This window comes from Oncorhynchus mykiss, chromosome 12 (genome assembly GCF_013265735.2).
Source record: "Oncorhynchus mykiss isolate Arlee chromosome 12, USDA_OmykA_1.1, whole genome shotgun sequence".
NCBI classification, from domain to species: domain Eukaryota; kingdom Metazoa; phylum Chordata; class Actinopteri; order Salmoniformes; family Salmonidae; genus Oncorhynchus; species Oncorhynchus mykiss.
In genome coordinates this window covers 79,122,425-79,137,574 of record NC_048576.1, presented here as the reverse complement: position 1 = coordinate 79,137,574, position 15,150 = coordinate 79,122,425, and the positions used below count along the sequence as shown (strand labels likewise).

Here is a 15,150-nt window from a genome sequence, read left to right as displayed (position 1 = left end):
TTAAAATAATCCCATAAAGCACTGATATTACTCACTAGCAGAATACATTTCATTCAGCTATTTGAATTCAATAAACTAGTCAAAAACGAAATACCCCAAAAAAGCAAGACTGGACAAGATCTGATTTTTTTTATTTTTATTGTGCCACCAGTCAACCTGTTGCCATGTTTTACCAGAGGCGTTCTGTGATTGGCCAGCACTCCCCTCTCCAGTCCAGCACTGTCATGCCTCAGTCAGGGAGCCAGTGCCACTATGTCATCATCATCAGAGTGAGTCATGAGTGGGCTGTGGGGTGATACAGCGTGGACGGAAGTGACATTGAACGAAGTGTGATGTGTCCAAAAAAATAATAATATAAGTGGTTCTCAATAGTTTGACAGAGGAGTTGATATTGAATGGATGGACATATATATTTCTCAAAGACTAAAATATGAATAACCTATTCCCTTTACACTAAACGGTGCTCTGCTATTCTTTCTGTTAAATGGAAGCTTCACTGAAGCAAGTGTGCAAGGGAAACAAGGTCACTTGTAAACTCAGTGGCAGAAACTGAAAAAACAATAAAAGTAGGAGTTTCAGCCAGTTTAGTTTTAAAACATTACAATTAAAAACAAAAAAAGGTATAGGGTAGGGTTTCCGAATTTTCTAAAAAGGAAATAAGTGCACGTCTTGAAGCTATTCTCCCATTATAAACAGTTCATAATAACAAAGTAAAGGCAGCTTCGATTTCTTAACCAGACCGTGAAATAGTCATGTTGACCCCTCCTGGATGGGAGTTTCATTGTTGTAGAAATGCTTATGGACAACCAGTAACATTAAAGTGGTAGGTAGATGACAGAAGACTCTTCACTTTGTTGGCATACAGAGCATAGACCACATGGACAGTACTGCACTGCATATACACTGATACAGAAGAGGCAGCTAGCCCAGAGCCATGTACTTAGAGAGTTGGGCCAACAAGGTTTCTGCATTATAATATATTTGCATGACTGTCTAGTATTAGAACAATAGTCAATATTCTAAAAATTTGCCTAACTCTAAATATATGGCTCTAGCTAGGCCTATATAGCATAACTGTGACTAGACCCATTGAGAAGTGATGTAGTCCACTGTGAATGATGATGCCACACTGGAGAGGCAGGCCACTGTAGCCTAGAATATTACCTACATCAGTTAGGCACTTCCTCTGACACACAAAACCCCCGGTGGCATTGCTTTGCAGTGATCATGGACAACAAAGACATTTCACATCTCAATGTTCAAGAAACAAACAAAAATGTAAAACATGATAATGTCACAGTAAACAGAACTCATGAGAGAAGAGGACTCTCTCCCAACTTTAACTTGTCTCCCAGCTGGTAACTCAGAACATTATTATTCTTCCTCCTCCAGGTGAGCTAGCTGGGTCAGATATGTGATAGTGACGCCGCAACGTTCTAGCAGCACTTTTATACAAAAGACATGTAAGTAAGTGAAGAGGATGCCACGTCACCATTGTGACGACCTCCACCTTGACCTTTTAAGCTCCTAATCCTCCTCGTTGTCATTCTCCAACTACTGATCGACCCTGTCCTGTGTAACCTTAGTCTTACAGTAAAGTGCACTTCCCCCCCATCTGCTGTTCTGATAATGCTTGAAAATAAGCATGAAGATACTAGTCCAGAGGACCCACTGCCCTCTGACAACAATACAACACAGCATTTAGCCACTGTCAAAATGTTGGCCACTGCTTTAAATTCCTTAAAGCAGAAGAAAACTGTGCATTGAACAGAGTTCAAACATGTGCGGGTGGGGTTCTCCTCTTTCCAAAGTTCTACCCAGACAGACCCTGAATGAAGACATATGCAGTCGGATAACATAACAGAAATTGTCCATGTAACGAGAAATGACGTTCAAACACAAAAAAACCTTTGTCTTGCAGTCTTCATGTGCAAATTTCCAGCACGCATCTCCTCTGAAAAGGGCATGTAGCCTCTAAACTGGGAGCATAGCCACTCCTCAGCTTATGTAGAGAGAAGCCGTGTCTATTTATGTGCCTTATGAGTTAGCCTTAGAGACCAGAACCCTCTCCCCTCTTCTCAGGGCTTACATATCCTCCCCTCTTCTCAGGGCTCACATATCCTCCCCTCTTCTCAGGGCTCACATATCCTCCCCTCTTCTCAGGGCTCACATATCCTCCCCTCTTCTCAGGGCTCACATATCCTCCCCTCTTCTCAGGGCTCACATATCCTCCCCTCTTCTCAGGGCTCACATATCCTCCCCTCTTCTCAGGGCTCACATATCCTCCCCTCTTCTCAGGGCTCACATATCCTCCCCTCTTCTCAGGGCTCACATATCCTCCCCTCTTCTCAGGGCTCACATATCCCCCCCTCTTCTCAGGGCTCACATATCCTCCCCTCTTCTCAGGGCTCACATCCTTCTCTCTCTTCTCAGGGCTCACACATCCTTCTCTCTCTTCTCAGGGCTCACACATCCTTCTCTCTCTTCTCAGGGCTCACATATAATCCCCTCTCCCTCTACTGTAGTCCAGCATGCCTCCTGTCCGGGGGGCTACCTGATTCGGCCATCACCTTTGACAGGGCCAAGTTCTGACTTAGGGTCTGGGGCGAGGGAGCTCCAGGTGGACTTGGTACAGGGGCCCAGGGAAGGGCAGGGGCCCGGGGAAGGCAGGGTGGAGCACAGATCCCCGGTCACCCAGAAGGCCCCCACAGTGCGGTCCACCCAGGCTTCCAGGGGTTTGCCCACCAGCTGGGCCCTCTGCTGGGCCTCCTGCAGGGCGGGCTCCTGTGGGGGCAGCTTCAGAACAGATCTCAGCTGCTGGAAGCCCTGCTCCAGGTACAGGTTGCCTGGTGGCCCCGCGTGCAGCCAGCTGTCCTCCTCTGGATCAGGTAGGGTGGCAGAGAGAGGAGGAAAGGGATGGAGAGAGGACTGTTAGGGATCAGTTCGCAACATCCTCATCTGATACATAAATACATACTGAGAGTCTTCCAGTGACTTGAATACAGAGGCTGAATGGCTGCACTGAATCAAACAGAACACCAAAGGGGCAAACTACCCTGAACTACACTCCCCTTGGAATCACTTCACTTTCTGGTAAAAAAGTAATGAACTACCAGACCCTCAAACCACCAGGCTCACCTTGGCGTAGTGGTTCTCGTCCTTTGAAGGCCAGGGGCATGACGAGGAAGCGAGCCTCGGCCACGCGCTCCCAAAGCCTCAGCACCCTGACTGTCCAGGCCCCGGGGCGTAGCGGCCGCTGTAGCGGGGGCTTGTACTGCGTGTACTCTGCGTCCACATCCACACCGATGTCATAAGACGCCGCCACCGTCTGGGCGGGGTCGATCCACACAATGGTGGCAGTGAGGTTGGGCCCCCGAACCCACTTCTGTACCGCCACCGGCTCGTCCAGCGGCCCGATCACACCGCCAAAGTTCCGGAAGATTCTCTCCTTGGGGTCCCACTCTGTGCCCACCTGAGGGGGAAACATAAGCACAGAAATTTCACATCAATGTGGTAGGGTAGTCTTGTATCCTTGTTGTCCTATTGGTATTCTAACCTGCTCTTTTGTATCCAACATCTAGTCTACAGTATGTACTGGTATTTCATCATCAAACTAGCTCCACAAACTTGTTCACCCGTAGTCTCAGCCCTTGTCATACACCACTATCTAAACTGCAACAGCCTTGACTGTACACAATACCCATAGAAATACAGATAGATAGAAATATGTATCTCAGGTCCCACCCACCTCCAGGTTCTTGAGCCTCTCAAACTCCCTGAGGTTGTTCTCCAGCTGCATGGTGGCCTGAGGCACGGCCCACACCTCCACCGTTTCCCTGACCCTTGACCCCACTTTCTGCACCTCCTGACGTACCAAGTAGCCCTGGAAACGCTCGTCGTAGAAATAGAGGTGCACCGACACCGGGTAGCCTATTGGCTCATACCTGCACAAAAGGAGAAAGAGATATTTGAATAGACATGAGATGTGAGATGGTCAAATAAATTGAGATATCCTTTTAGTGTGTACATCAATAATTAAACCCAGACTTAAGTTGTCCTTCTTTTGAAGAAATCAATCTATTGAGTCTCAACTAGTCTAAGTAATAGTGAAATCTTCCAGTCTGAATCTACCATTTGGAAGAATTGTAGTATTCAGGGCAGGGCCTCACCTGCAGGTCTCCAGGCTGGTCTGGCTGCTCTCCAGGCTCCTGAGGCCCAGGCGGAAAAAGGAAGAGTAGGCCGTGAGGGCCACGTCACTGAGGGAGCCAACCCCGTCCGCCCGCTCAAACAGGCTCTCCCAATAGGCCTTGATGGCCACTGTCCCTGGGGCGTAGTGTCCATACAGGTGGGTGTCCAGGATGTCTATGGCCTCTTGGTTCACCGTGGACTCAAACTTTCGGGCAAAGAACGTGGGCCGGGTCAGTTGCTGTTTGGGAATGAACACATGAGAATCAAGGTTAAATATTACACTTGTTGACTGAGGAGGAGTGCAGCAGTTAAGGACACTCAATTTGAAGTCTCATGATAGGTACAACAGTGCCCTCTGCTGGCTGACCTGTATCCTGACGAGGTCCTGTGGTTTGAAGTCGTTGGGAGAGCAGCCGCACCAGTCCACTATGTGTTTGTACTGGCACTTACAGCCCAGCTTCCTGTTCCAGTTGGTAACACGCAGGTTGTTGTCCACCAGAGAGTCACACATGTGACTGTTCCCCAGCACTGTGTGGAAGAAGGACTGGAACAAAGAGGGATTATATTCATATTTCAAACACCGGGATGTGACATTACTGGAAATAGAATTGCAACATTTCATCATCTCCACAGGGATTCCTGAAAATCAATTATTTTGACTCTAGTGTACAACATTCAATATTAAGATATGACCTCAACCAACCCACTTTAACTGGCAGCTAAACTCTCCATGACCCCCTCTTCAGTCTAGCACCTCTACTGCCCAGAGAGGCTGTGACTTAAGCAGTCACATTGTCATCTTCACCATCGTCATTTTCCCTGTCCATTACCTCAGCGGGGAGCAGGGCGTAGGTGTAGAACTGTTTCAGGCCCGCCACCAGCTCATCCTGGGAGTTGATGACATACTCTACGAAGCGCCTGGTGAGGGAGAACCAGTCAGAGCCCCCAGACACCTCCAGGCCCTCTGGGATGGTCCGCTCACCCAGCCGCCACATGTGGTTGTCACACTCATGGAACAGCCGGTCCAGACCCTGCTTCTTTATGAACCTGGAGGTCATAGCCAGTGTTTGTTTCAGCAACAACTATGACAGAAGATATTCATTAACAAACTATTTTTCCTTCTTATCTGTTTTGTCCAATCATAAATATGCATGCCTTTACATAATATAATGCAATCTTCTCATTGGTCTTTCAGTTGCGCATTCTGATTAAGCTGATCAGCCTGGCTCTCCCACACACACAGCTACCAGGCGGCCACTTCAATCTAGAATTTTAAACTGATAACTAAAATTAGGAAGGATGAAATTACTCAAATTGGTCATTTTAGTAATAGTTAAAGCTATTTTAGTCAAAGGGCTAAATCTAAAATAGCTGCCAAAATTAACACAGCACAGGGAAGGACAGTGATTAAGAGTTACTCATTTATCTAACCACTATTTTACAAGTTCATTGACAACCTGTTGCCTTGTTTCCAAACTTCCGCAATAATAACTGATCTTAAATAGTTTGTCAGAGAGCTGTCCTTGACTATATGGGAAGTAAACATCAAACAGAAGCTTTACAAAATAATAATTCCTTTAATTTTCCCTTCCAACATCTTAGTCCTGTCCTCCAATATGAAAGCTTAACCATTACATCATCCTGAGTGAAGCTAAGCTCAATGAGAAGAGCAGTGGAGGAAAATCTCATCCGATGTGAGCAGTGTCAGACACTAACAGTGAGAGCCAAGTGTGTCAGACAGACTGACGAGGCTGTGAGTCAGAGGTTTCCTAACTAAGCTCCCTACCTCGCGTTCTCCCGCCCATGTGACTTGAGGAAGTTCTGGTCTCTGTGCTGTGACAGAAAAGCCACCAGTTCATCGTTGGTCCTGCCGGAAGGCAATAGGCCGGGGAGAAGACAGAAAGAAAGGAGTGAAGGAAAGAAGAGAGGATTAGGTTGGGAATAAAACGCTGACTGGAGCGTGGCGCGAGGAGCAGAGAAGGGGGGACGATGACTTTCCATGGGTGGAATTAGCCACTGCCGGCAGGATTTGGGAGGCAGTGGCGGCTCCTCTGTGTGCATTTATTCCCCCCTTTAAACCCTGGGATGGTTCAGGAGGATTGGCCACTGCTCTGGAAGCAGCTCAGAAGGGCCTCAGAAATCCACCCCAGAACTGATTGACAAGAAAGAGACGATTTAGGAGTCTGTCTCTGTGCATCAGTGACCAAAACAGTCCATGACAGCATGGGCTTTCATCTAGAAGGAACCGTGGCTCTCCTTTATCTTGTAGCTATAGGAGTCAAAGTCACTGCAGGTCAACGGAATATTTGTTTTTTTTTTCATCCAGAGCATGTTTCTTCTAAACAGACTGAGTTGTGTGGTAGGAGGAATACAGTCTTCATTACACACATGCCAATTAACCATCAAACATTAAACAATAGTTTCAAAGCTCATCATATGACAGTGGTGTTGTGGTCACTGACCTGGTGGGGAAGTCAGTGGCACTGAGGTTGATGAAGAAGTCCCAATTCCAGTCCAGCATGGAGAGCAGGTCCTGCATGCTGTGCAGGTAGGCCTTCAGCAGGCTGGCACCGCCCCAGATGGTCACCATGCGCCAGGGCGTGGCACGCACATTGGGGTACTGCTGGGCGATCTGCTGCACCTCCCGATGCAGGTAGTTGGAACGCTGGGGGGGGGGGGGGGGGGACACAGAACGTTTACATGCACAGTAATAATCTGATATTAAATTGATTATGGCAGTTGGCCGATTATGCATTAGTCACGTAATCGCCTTACTTATTGGCATACGGTCAAAATCAAAGTAGGCATACACCGATTAGAACACCTGGTTTTCTGATCAATCTCTCAAATTATTAGGACATGTAAACACCTTAAGGTAACAATCTGCCTACTGCCATAATCAGTTTCATATTGAAATATTAGTGTGCATGTAAACATACTCATTAAATCAAAAACATGCATGTGCATAGAAATCTCCTGGTATGAAATAGCTGTAGGTTCTTCTGGCATCAGGACATGAAGAAAGAATAAGAAGAACTCAGCTAAGAGGCTACTTCCAAACCGCAAAGAAGAGGATTAATCACTCAGAGGGAACGATGGATGGGGGCGGACTGCAGCAGGGTTGGTGACAAACAGGCCTGAGAGATCAGATTCTTGCATTGAGAAGAGGAGCAGGTAGAAAGTACTGTGACAGGACCCAGCTCCAGGCTAATACAGGGAGAGAGTGGCCTGCTCTGCTGGTACAGAGACAGAGAGGCAGAGCGAGAGAGACAGAGAGCGAGAGGAGGGCTGCCTGGTGGAAGGACTCTAGAACAGCCTGACCTGCTTTCCATCCTGTCCCATCCCTCAAGGCGCCTGCCTACCCGTCCCAGTGAGAGGAGCGATAAGGTGGTGGGCCTTTAGCGTCTAGCGTAGTCTCGACAGTGGGAGCCCATTGACTCCTCATTTATCAGTGCTTTCCCTTCCCTACTGCAGTGTTAAACTGTTGCTCCGAGCTCTATGGCTCTGCAGCTGTGTAGACAGCCACCTCTTAAAGCTCCCACACAGTAACCAGACAAACCCCTCTATCCTGTCTAATCCTCCAAACACTTCCTTACTTGAGGGTTATTTTAGACTCTACTACACACGAAAAACAGTGACCTTATCAAGCATGCACGAGTCAACGTTTTTTATCGGATGTTGTTATTCAAGATGAAATCCTTCTTGAAGCCATCACAGTAGTGTGTACGTCTGCCAGTAGTTACCTTGTCCACGTGGATGTAGTAGAAGTGGTCTCGGTGGTATATGGCTTTGATGAGGCGTTTGAGCTGCCTGATGGCCCGGCCGTGGACCACCAGGACGAAGGCCACCCTGACCGGGTTCTCCACCTTGGACGGGTCATTGTCCAGCTCATCAGCTGTCTGGACCGGGCTGGAAAAACCTGGCAGGAGGACACCATTTTTTAAATGTAACCTTTATTTAACTAGGTAAGTCAGTTAAGAACAAATTCTTATTTACAATGACGGCCTCCACCGGCCAAACCCGGACAACGCTGGGCCAATTGTGCGCCACCCTATGGGACTCCCAATCATGGCCGTTTGTGATATAGCCTGGATACAGCCACAACACAGGATGAGAGAGAGGATCATGGGAATGAGTCTCTGGATAAAGATTCTTTGGATGATACACATGGGACTGATTAACTGTCCAATAATGGAAAATATATAGTCCTCAAACCCCTGCGTTATAGGTGGATGGGGGGGTTGAGGACATCTTTTTACATTAAAACAAGAAATGGGACTGCAAATGAAATATTCATGCACAAATTTAGTCTTGGGAGGCACTTCAAGACACAAATAAAAAATGTACCAGGGAGAAAAAATATCCCATAGATCAGTAAGAGTCTGCAGTGTGTGGTCTGTTTGGTTGTGCTGCTAGTCTCTGATCTCTAGAGGAATGATGGCTAGGTAGGGGTGTGTCTCACCGTGCAGCGGGCAGAACTGAGGCAGTGCCCTTGGCATGAGCTGCCCGGCCTGATGCTGGCACACAATGTTGGCGATCTCCTGCCGGCACTGCCGCGAGCCTGCGCGGTGCAGGGCCGACAGGGCGTCCTTGCCCATGATGTCACACTTGGGCACAAAGTCGCTGCTGGGGGCTTGGGGCGCCCCCTCCACGCTGCCCGGTTCCCCTGGCATGGCTGGAGGGGGTAGTCTGGCCGCCCCCTCCCCTCCGCCCCGGGTATCAGTGAAGTTACGGCTACTGGAGGGGTCATGGGGGGGAACGCCATCAACTGCTACACCCTGGCCCAGGGGCATCTTCACCCTGATGGTGTGCTTCCCCCGGTGCTTGGTGCCCCTCTGGAGGGCGCTGGCAGCCGTGGCCCCCGTCCTCTCCAGCCTGCTGTTCCATCGGGCCCCGCTCCTCCCAGACAAGGCGTTCTGTCTCTCCCAGGCCACTGCCTCCCTTTTGGGGTCCTGGCTGTTGTGGTCAGGTAGCTTGGACCGCCGCGTTTTCCTCTGGGGAGGGGGGTGGGGGGGGAGAGTTATCACAGAGAAGATTCTCATTCTCCTTTCCTGCCGATACACTACACAACATACTGGGACCAATCAAATTACTAGGAATAGTGTTTGTGAAATGAGGAGATGATTCACCATCTAAGAACGAACAAAACAACAAGTCGACATCAGAGCAGGAGCACCAGAGGCGAGATGTGTTTAGAGTGCGTGTCGTTTCTTCTCTGGGTTATTTTTAGCCTCTGCCTTTTGTTGAAGTAATCAGGGAAAGACAGAGTTCAGAAAAGGCACAACATACAGATGGGTAATGAAGGCAGTGAAACCGCAGTGATCTCAAAAAAACACTCAGTCAGACCCTGGGCACAGTACAGAGCACACAGCGCATGCATGGACTGTACACATTCAGTCACACCACATGAAATTGGACATATGCTCACATCTACAATGAGAGTCCTTATCAGACCACTAAGGGGAGTGTGTGTGTGTGTGTGTGTGTGTCAGACAAAGAAGTTCTCTGATGTGTAATTAGTGAGACTTGTAAATGGGCAACGACAGGCAGGAAGGGGAGCTGCCACACTCTGAGCTGCCCAATAAGATCAGTCGGCCAGGGGCCAAGTGGCCTTATCAGCAGCCCCCCCTGCAGCCCCAGGAGCGCTCAGCGCTGCCCACTTCGCCACCCAGCCCTGAGCCCCTGCCACTTCAACTGCACAGTGCACAGCAATGGCCCTTCACCATCACTAGGACCAGGGCTACCTGGGGAGGAGGGGATGTAGTAGGTGGGGATGTATGTATGCGGGATGTGTGTGTGTGTTTTGGGTGGTGGGCAGGGACATTCATTTAGAGCAACTCTAGCAAATCACAACACAAAAAAACATCATGACTCTTCTTGCTTTAAGGGTGTTTCTGGTGGTTAGTGGAGATAAACAGGGGGGGGGGGAACTGCTCACCAGACTCTTATTGGAATGCAAAAAAAATGGGGCCTCCACAAATGGATGTGTCGCAAGAATCAAACCCCCAGCTATTTTCACTTCTGGCATGAAAAGATCACAGCTTATTGGAATTGTACAGAAAGGCCCCCAAAATATGCACCCGGAGAGTGGATAGAAAAACAGGGAGTGGGCCGTGCGTTTCCTGTCCCTGTCAGACGGCATGGCCCAGGGCCCTCGCCACACGCCGCTGGCACAAACACAGACCAGAGCAGACTGTGGGAACAGAGGCTATGGCCTGGGACAGACAGCACAGGGAGCTAGACCAGTGCCAATCAGCCAGACCAGTGCCAGTCAGCAGCCAATCCAAACAACACAGCTACTGATCACTCAGTGGACCACAAATGGTGTTCCAGTTTTTTTTTAAAACATTTGTCGACAATGATATTACAGCCCAGACCCATTGAATGTGTTTTGCGTCATGGAGTCTACTGAAAAGCATCACATTGGGCCAAAAAAAAGAGTTGAGTTTGGAGAGAAAAGTCCATATTTTAAAAGACTGTTACTCTACTGGTGATTCACTGGTTCAAAACTGCTACCAAATTGTAAGTGGATTTATCTGGGCAATGTTATGTTATCATATTGAAGAAAACCACAGCGATTTCAATTAAACTTTTCCCTATTTTTCATACTTTTTAATTAACGCCCTCACGTCAGAAATACTTCGACCCAAAGGCGGGTTTTCTTTTCTTTTTTTCGTTCTAATTAGTTGAAGCCATATCACTGCCATCACCATGTGAGGAGAGCGGACCAGCACGCCCCAGCAGCTCTTTATGAAGTCACTGACTGGGGACGACTGAACTGAGTGTGCGGTTTTCTTCACTTCTTCTCAAGTCATTTTCTGTAGGGGCTATAATAGGATGCATGTGGTTGTGTTCAAACATGCAGAGCAAGCAGCCAGCTTCTGATTAGAGCAGATGTGAGTTACATTGAGGCCACTGAGCAGAGAGGGATTCAGTCCAATCACTCAGCCCTACATAGAGTTGGGGCCTATACCCACTCACTCAAAAAAGCGAGGGCCACTGCCATTGTGTTAAATAATTGTTTTCCCATTTCAGTCATTTAGCAAACACTCTTATCCAGGGGGACTTACAGTAGTGGGTGCATACATTTTTCATACTGTTCCCCCAATCACGTTTCAAGCGCCATGCTCTACCAACTGAGCCACATGGGAACTGTAAAAATGCCTCCTCCTGCCTCCCTATTACCTAATTTATCACATGATTTACCTAACAAAAAAGTATGTCAGCAGTAGGTATAAGGTTCAAAATTATGTTAAACCATTGGGCAGTGTGCCTTTGTTTAGGCTGGCTGACTAAGGACTGAAGTGATAGCAAGAGCTGGATGCATCCTCGTGGAATGAACATGGAGAGTAACATGATTTAAAGCAATCTACTAGAGGTCACAATGGGAACATCCAGCTCTCAGAGGGATCTCATGTCATGTCACATTTCCTGTTTATACTGTGTCCGTCCAAAGGGAAATGCATTCATTGCATCTTGATTCAGACAGATGATGTAATGTTTCTACTGGTCCAAGTACTAACATCTTCTTGATTTTGAAAAAGGACGAAACATAGAAACACAATAAGCAGAGAATGGCTAATAGGGGGTTTGCTCCATGAAATAACAGATTTAAACCATCACCAGTGAAACACAGAGTCCAGAGAGTCCCAGAGCAAACCTACCCACCCTATGCAGAGTACCTCTTCTGGGTCCCTCAGATGCTCTCTCTCCCTCCAGGTATGCACAGCTCAGTGAAACGGCTCTGTGTGACCACCCGAGCCACAGGCTGTTCACCACAATACCATCCAGCACGAGGTCAGAACAGGTGCATCAAAGCTGGGACCGAGAGACTGAAAAACAGCTTCTATCTCAAGGCCATCAGACTGTTAAATAGCAATCACTAGCCGGTTACCACCAGGTTATTCAACCCTGCACCTTAGAGGCTGCTGCCCTACATACATACACATGGAATCACTGGTCACTTTAATAAGTTTACATACTGTTTTACTCATTTCATATGTATATATTGTATTCTACTGTATTTTAGTCAATGCCATTCCGACATTGCTCGTCCTAATATTTATATATTTCTTAATTCCATTATTTTAGATGTGTGAATTGTTAGATACTACTGCACTGTTGGAGCTAGGAACACAAGCATTTCACTACACCCGCAATAACATCTGCTGAATATGTTTATGTGACCAATAACATTTGATTTGATCAGTCTGGAGGGTTACGCACACACGTAACACAAGTCACATCATGAAAGGCAGAGCGGGACATTAGACTCTTTCAGCACACATTCCTGAAGCAGAATCTGTATCAATACCTTAAATGATAACTAAATGCAAGCCCCCGGGGCTAAATCTGTTGCCAGCTCACAATGACTTTATTTGAAGAAGAAATGGGAGGTTCCACGCCACTGCCTCTAGGGTAGTGTTCCAGGTGTGCATGTGAGATTGGAGAGCCAAGATTCCCAAGGATACGTATGCTACAGGTCGGTTCAGATGCTCTACTTCAATGTGCTTTAGAAAATATAGACCAAATTGGCTAAATGTGTTGTTTACCTAGAAATAGTTCAGGTGTAGTTTTATACTTGGAAAATATACCAGTCAATTACTATGCTTATATCAAGACCAATAAATTGTGAATCAAACTAAGAGAGTAAATTACTAAGATGACTATGGTATGAAAAAGACCCATGAGCCAACTCAGATAACTTGGTCCAAGGATGATAAGTAAAGATGAAGGGAAGCCTGACCGCACATTCCATACGCTCGCTCCAACTCCTTGCATGTCATAAATGTACATTATACTGGCTAGTCTTGACACCTACTTTGAATAATCACCGAATCTATTAACCCAGTTGGCAAGCCCGATAATCAACTTCGCCATGTATTTCCGTTCTCTTCATCACTACAAGACACAGTCACACAATACTAATTGAAGTGACAGTCGCAGAACCAATCAACATTCATCCAAGGACATGCCAAGTCACAACATAATGAAATGAGAGCCTAAACAATGCGACCTGTTTTTAAATATTTGCTTGCTAGCTGGTTGGCAGATTACAGTTTACAACACAATGACCTCATACACAAGTTCTTATGAGTACACTCGGGAAACGTCTAACCTGAATTCTGGAGACAGGTTGGCCAAAGAAATGGTTCACTAGTCTGGTGTGGTTTATCTAGCGAATTGGTTTAAATGTGCAATTCTAGCTATAATAAGCGGAATAAGCTTACTATGAACTAGCATTGGTTAACTACAGCATCTTTACTGTAGTTAGCTACAGAGTACTAGAAAAAGCTAGCTAACGTTTACGTTAGCATAGTACTGTACGCTAGCTTGCTAACTACCGCTACCAGCTTTACAGAGACCAAACATTATTTTAACCAGCTAAACAAAGTCAAATTAAGCTTTCTTACCTCTGCCTCGCCCTCTTCGAGACTTCTCAGACTCCATACTACTAGCCCTTGAATCAGAAGAATCGTTAACGCGGCGGCAATCGCTAGTTTGTATCGTCGGAGGAGCTTCTGCACTCTGACGCTGGCCACCATTTTTCCAATTCTAGTTTACTTGAGCGTTTGCTAGGGGAGGAGAGAAGCAAGTCTGAGCAACGCGCACGTAATAGACTTGCAACGCGCACGTCATAGACTTGCATTTCCTCAGGTTAGAAGTTGTAGGCAGGCTACTGATTGCACAATTTTGGTTTAATTCTGAGTTTAAGTCTTATACAATACGTTTGATAATGGTTTAAAATCATTGTTTGTTTTTTTTCTTTCAAGAATGTTATAGGTTTACAGCTATATAGTTCTATAGAACATGTGTCATTTATATGATGAACATAATCAAAGACCCTGTGTGAAAAAGAACAAATACAATTAAAGTCTATCATTAGTAATAACATTGCATTGAATGTATTTAAATGTTAATACAAAATGCTATTTGCGTGTTCCTAATTACATATAAGGATGAAAAGTGCGGCCCTTTCTACAAACGTTTTGTCAATCCTCTTATGGTTTATTCGATTATGAGCTAGTATGATAATTATGGATCCTTTTAAAAATATAATGATAATCAGATTCTATAATTTTGCTATAGCTTGTAGCAGCTCAGTGCCATATCTTTAGCTACAGTGCCTTCGGAAAGTATTCAGAAACCTTGACTTTTTCCACATTTTGTTACATTTTAGCCTTATTCTAAAATGGATTAAATAAACATGTTCCTCAGCAAACTACACGCAATACCCCATAATGACGAAGCGAAAACAGGTTTAGACATTTATGCAAATGTATTAAAAATAAAAAACTGAAATATCTTATTTACATAAGTATTCAGACCCTTTGCTATGAGACTCGAAATTGAGCACAGTGCATCCTGTTTCCATTGATCATCCTTGAGATGTTTCTACAACTTGATTGGAGTCCACTTGTGGTAAATTTAATTGATTGGACATGATTTGGAAAGGCACACACCCGTCTATATAAAGGTCCCACAATTGACAGTGCATGTCAGAGCAAAAACCAAGCCATAAGGTCGAAGGAATTGTCCGTAGACCTCCGAGACAGGATTTTGTCAAGGCACAGATCTGGGGAAGGGTACCAAAAAATGATGCAGCATTGAAGGTCCCCAAAAGCACAGTGGCCTCCATCATTCTTCAATGGAAGAAGTTTGGAACCACTAAGACTCTTCCTAGAGCTGGCCGCCCAAACTGAGCAATCGGGGGTGAAGGGCCTTGGTCAGGGGAGTGACCAAGAAACCGCTGGTCACTCTGACAGAGCTCTAGAGTTCCTCTGTGCAGATGGGAGAACCTTCCAGAAGGACAACCATCTCTGCAGCACATGACAGCCCGCTTGGAGTTTGCCAAAAGGCACCTAAAGCCTCTCAGACCATGAGAAACAAGATTCTATGGTCTGATGAAACCAAGATTGAACACTTTGGCCTAAATGCCAAGCGTCACATCTGGAAGAAGCC

At 46.4% G+C, this 15,150-nt stretch overlaps 1 protein-coding gene across 1 annotated transcript; it reads right to left on the bottom strand.

Moving 5' to 3' along the window:
• Positions 1–121: 121 nt before the first annotated feature.
• On the bottom strand, positions 122–13,777 carry LOC110538534 (xylosyltransferase 2). The gene is made up of 11 exons (XM_021625418.2): positions 13,602–13,777; positions 8,651–9,182; positions 7,932–8,107; positions 6,651–6,853; positions 5,975–6,055; positions 5,019–5,235; positions 4,556–4,732; positions 4,170–4,426; positions 3,749–3,944; positions 3,139–3,472; positions 122–2,879 (listed from the first exon to the last, which is right to left on the bottom strand). The coding sequence occupies exons 1-11, from the start codon at positions 13,731–13,733 to the stop codon at positions 2,551–2,553; spliced, it is 2,634 nt and encodes an 877-aa protein (XP_021481093.1). The 5' UTR covers positions 13,734–13,777; the 3' UTR covers positions 122–2,550.
• Positions 13,778–15,150: the final 1,373 nt, after the last annotated feature.

What these genes read in the sequence shown, in the direction of transcription:
- LOC110538534 (XM_021625418.2), bottom strand. Translation starts at nt 13,733, where the DNA reads ATGGTGGCCAGCGTCAGAGTGCAGAAGCTCCTCCGACGATACAAACTA. An exon ending in GCCACTGACTTCCCCACCAG is followed by an intron (nt 6,056 to 6,650) that starts GTCAGTGACCAC and finishes GCCTTCCGGCAG; the next exon opens with GACCAACGATGAACTGGTGG. An exon ending in ACGCCCTGCTCCCCGCTGAG is followed by an intron (nt 4,733 to 5,018) that starts GTAATGGACAGG and finishes TCTTTGTTCCAG; the next exon opens with TCCTTCTTCCACACAGTGCT.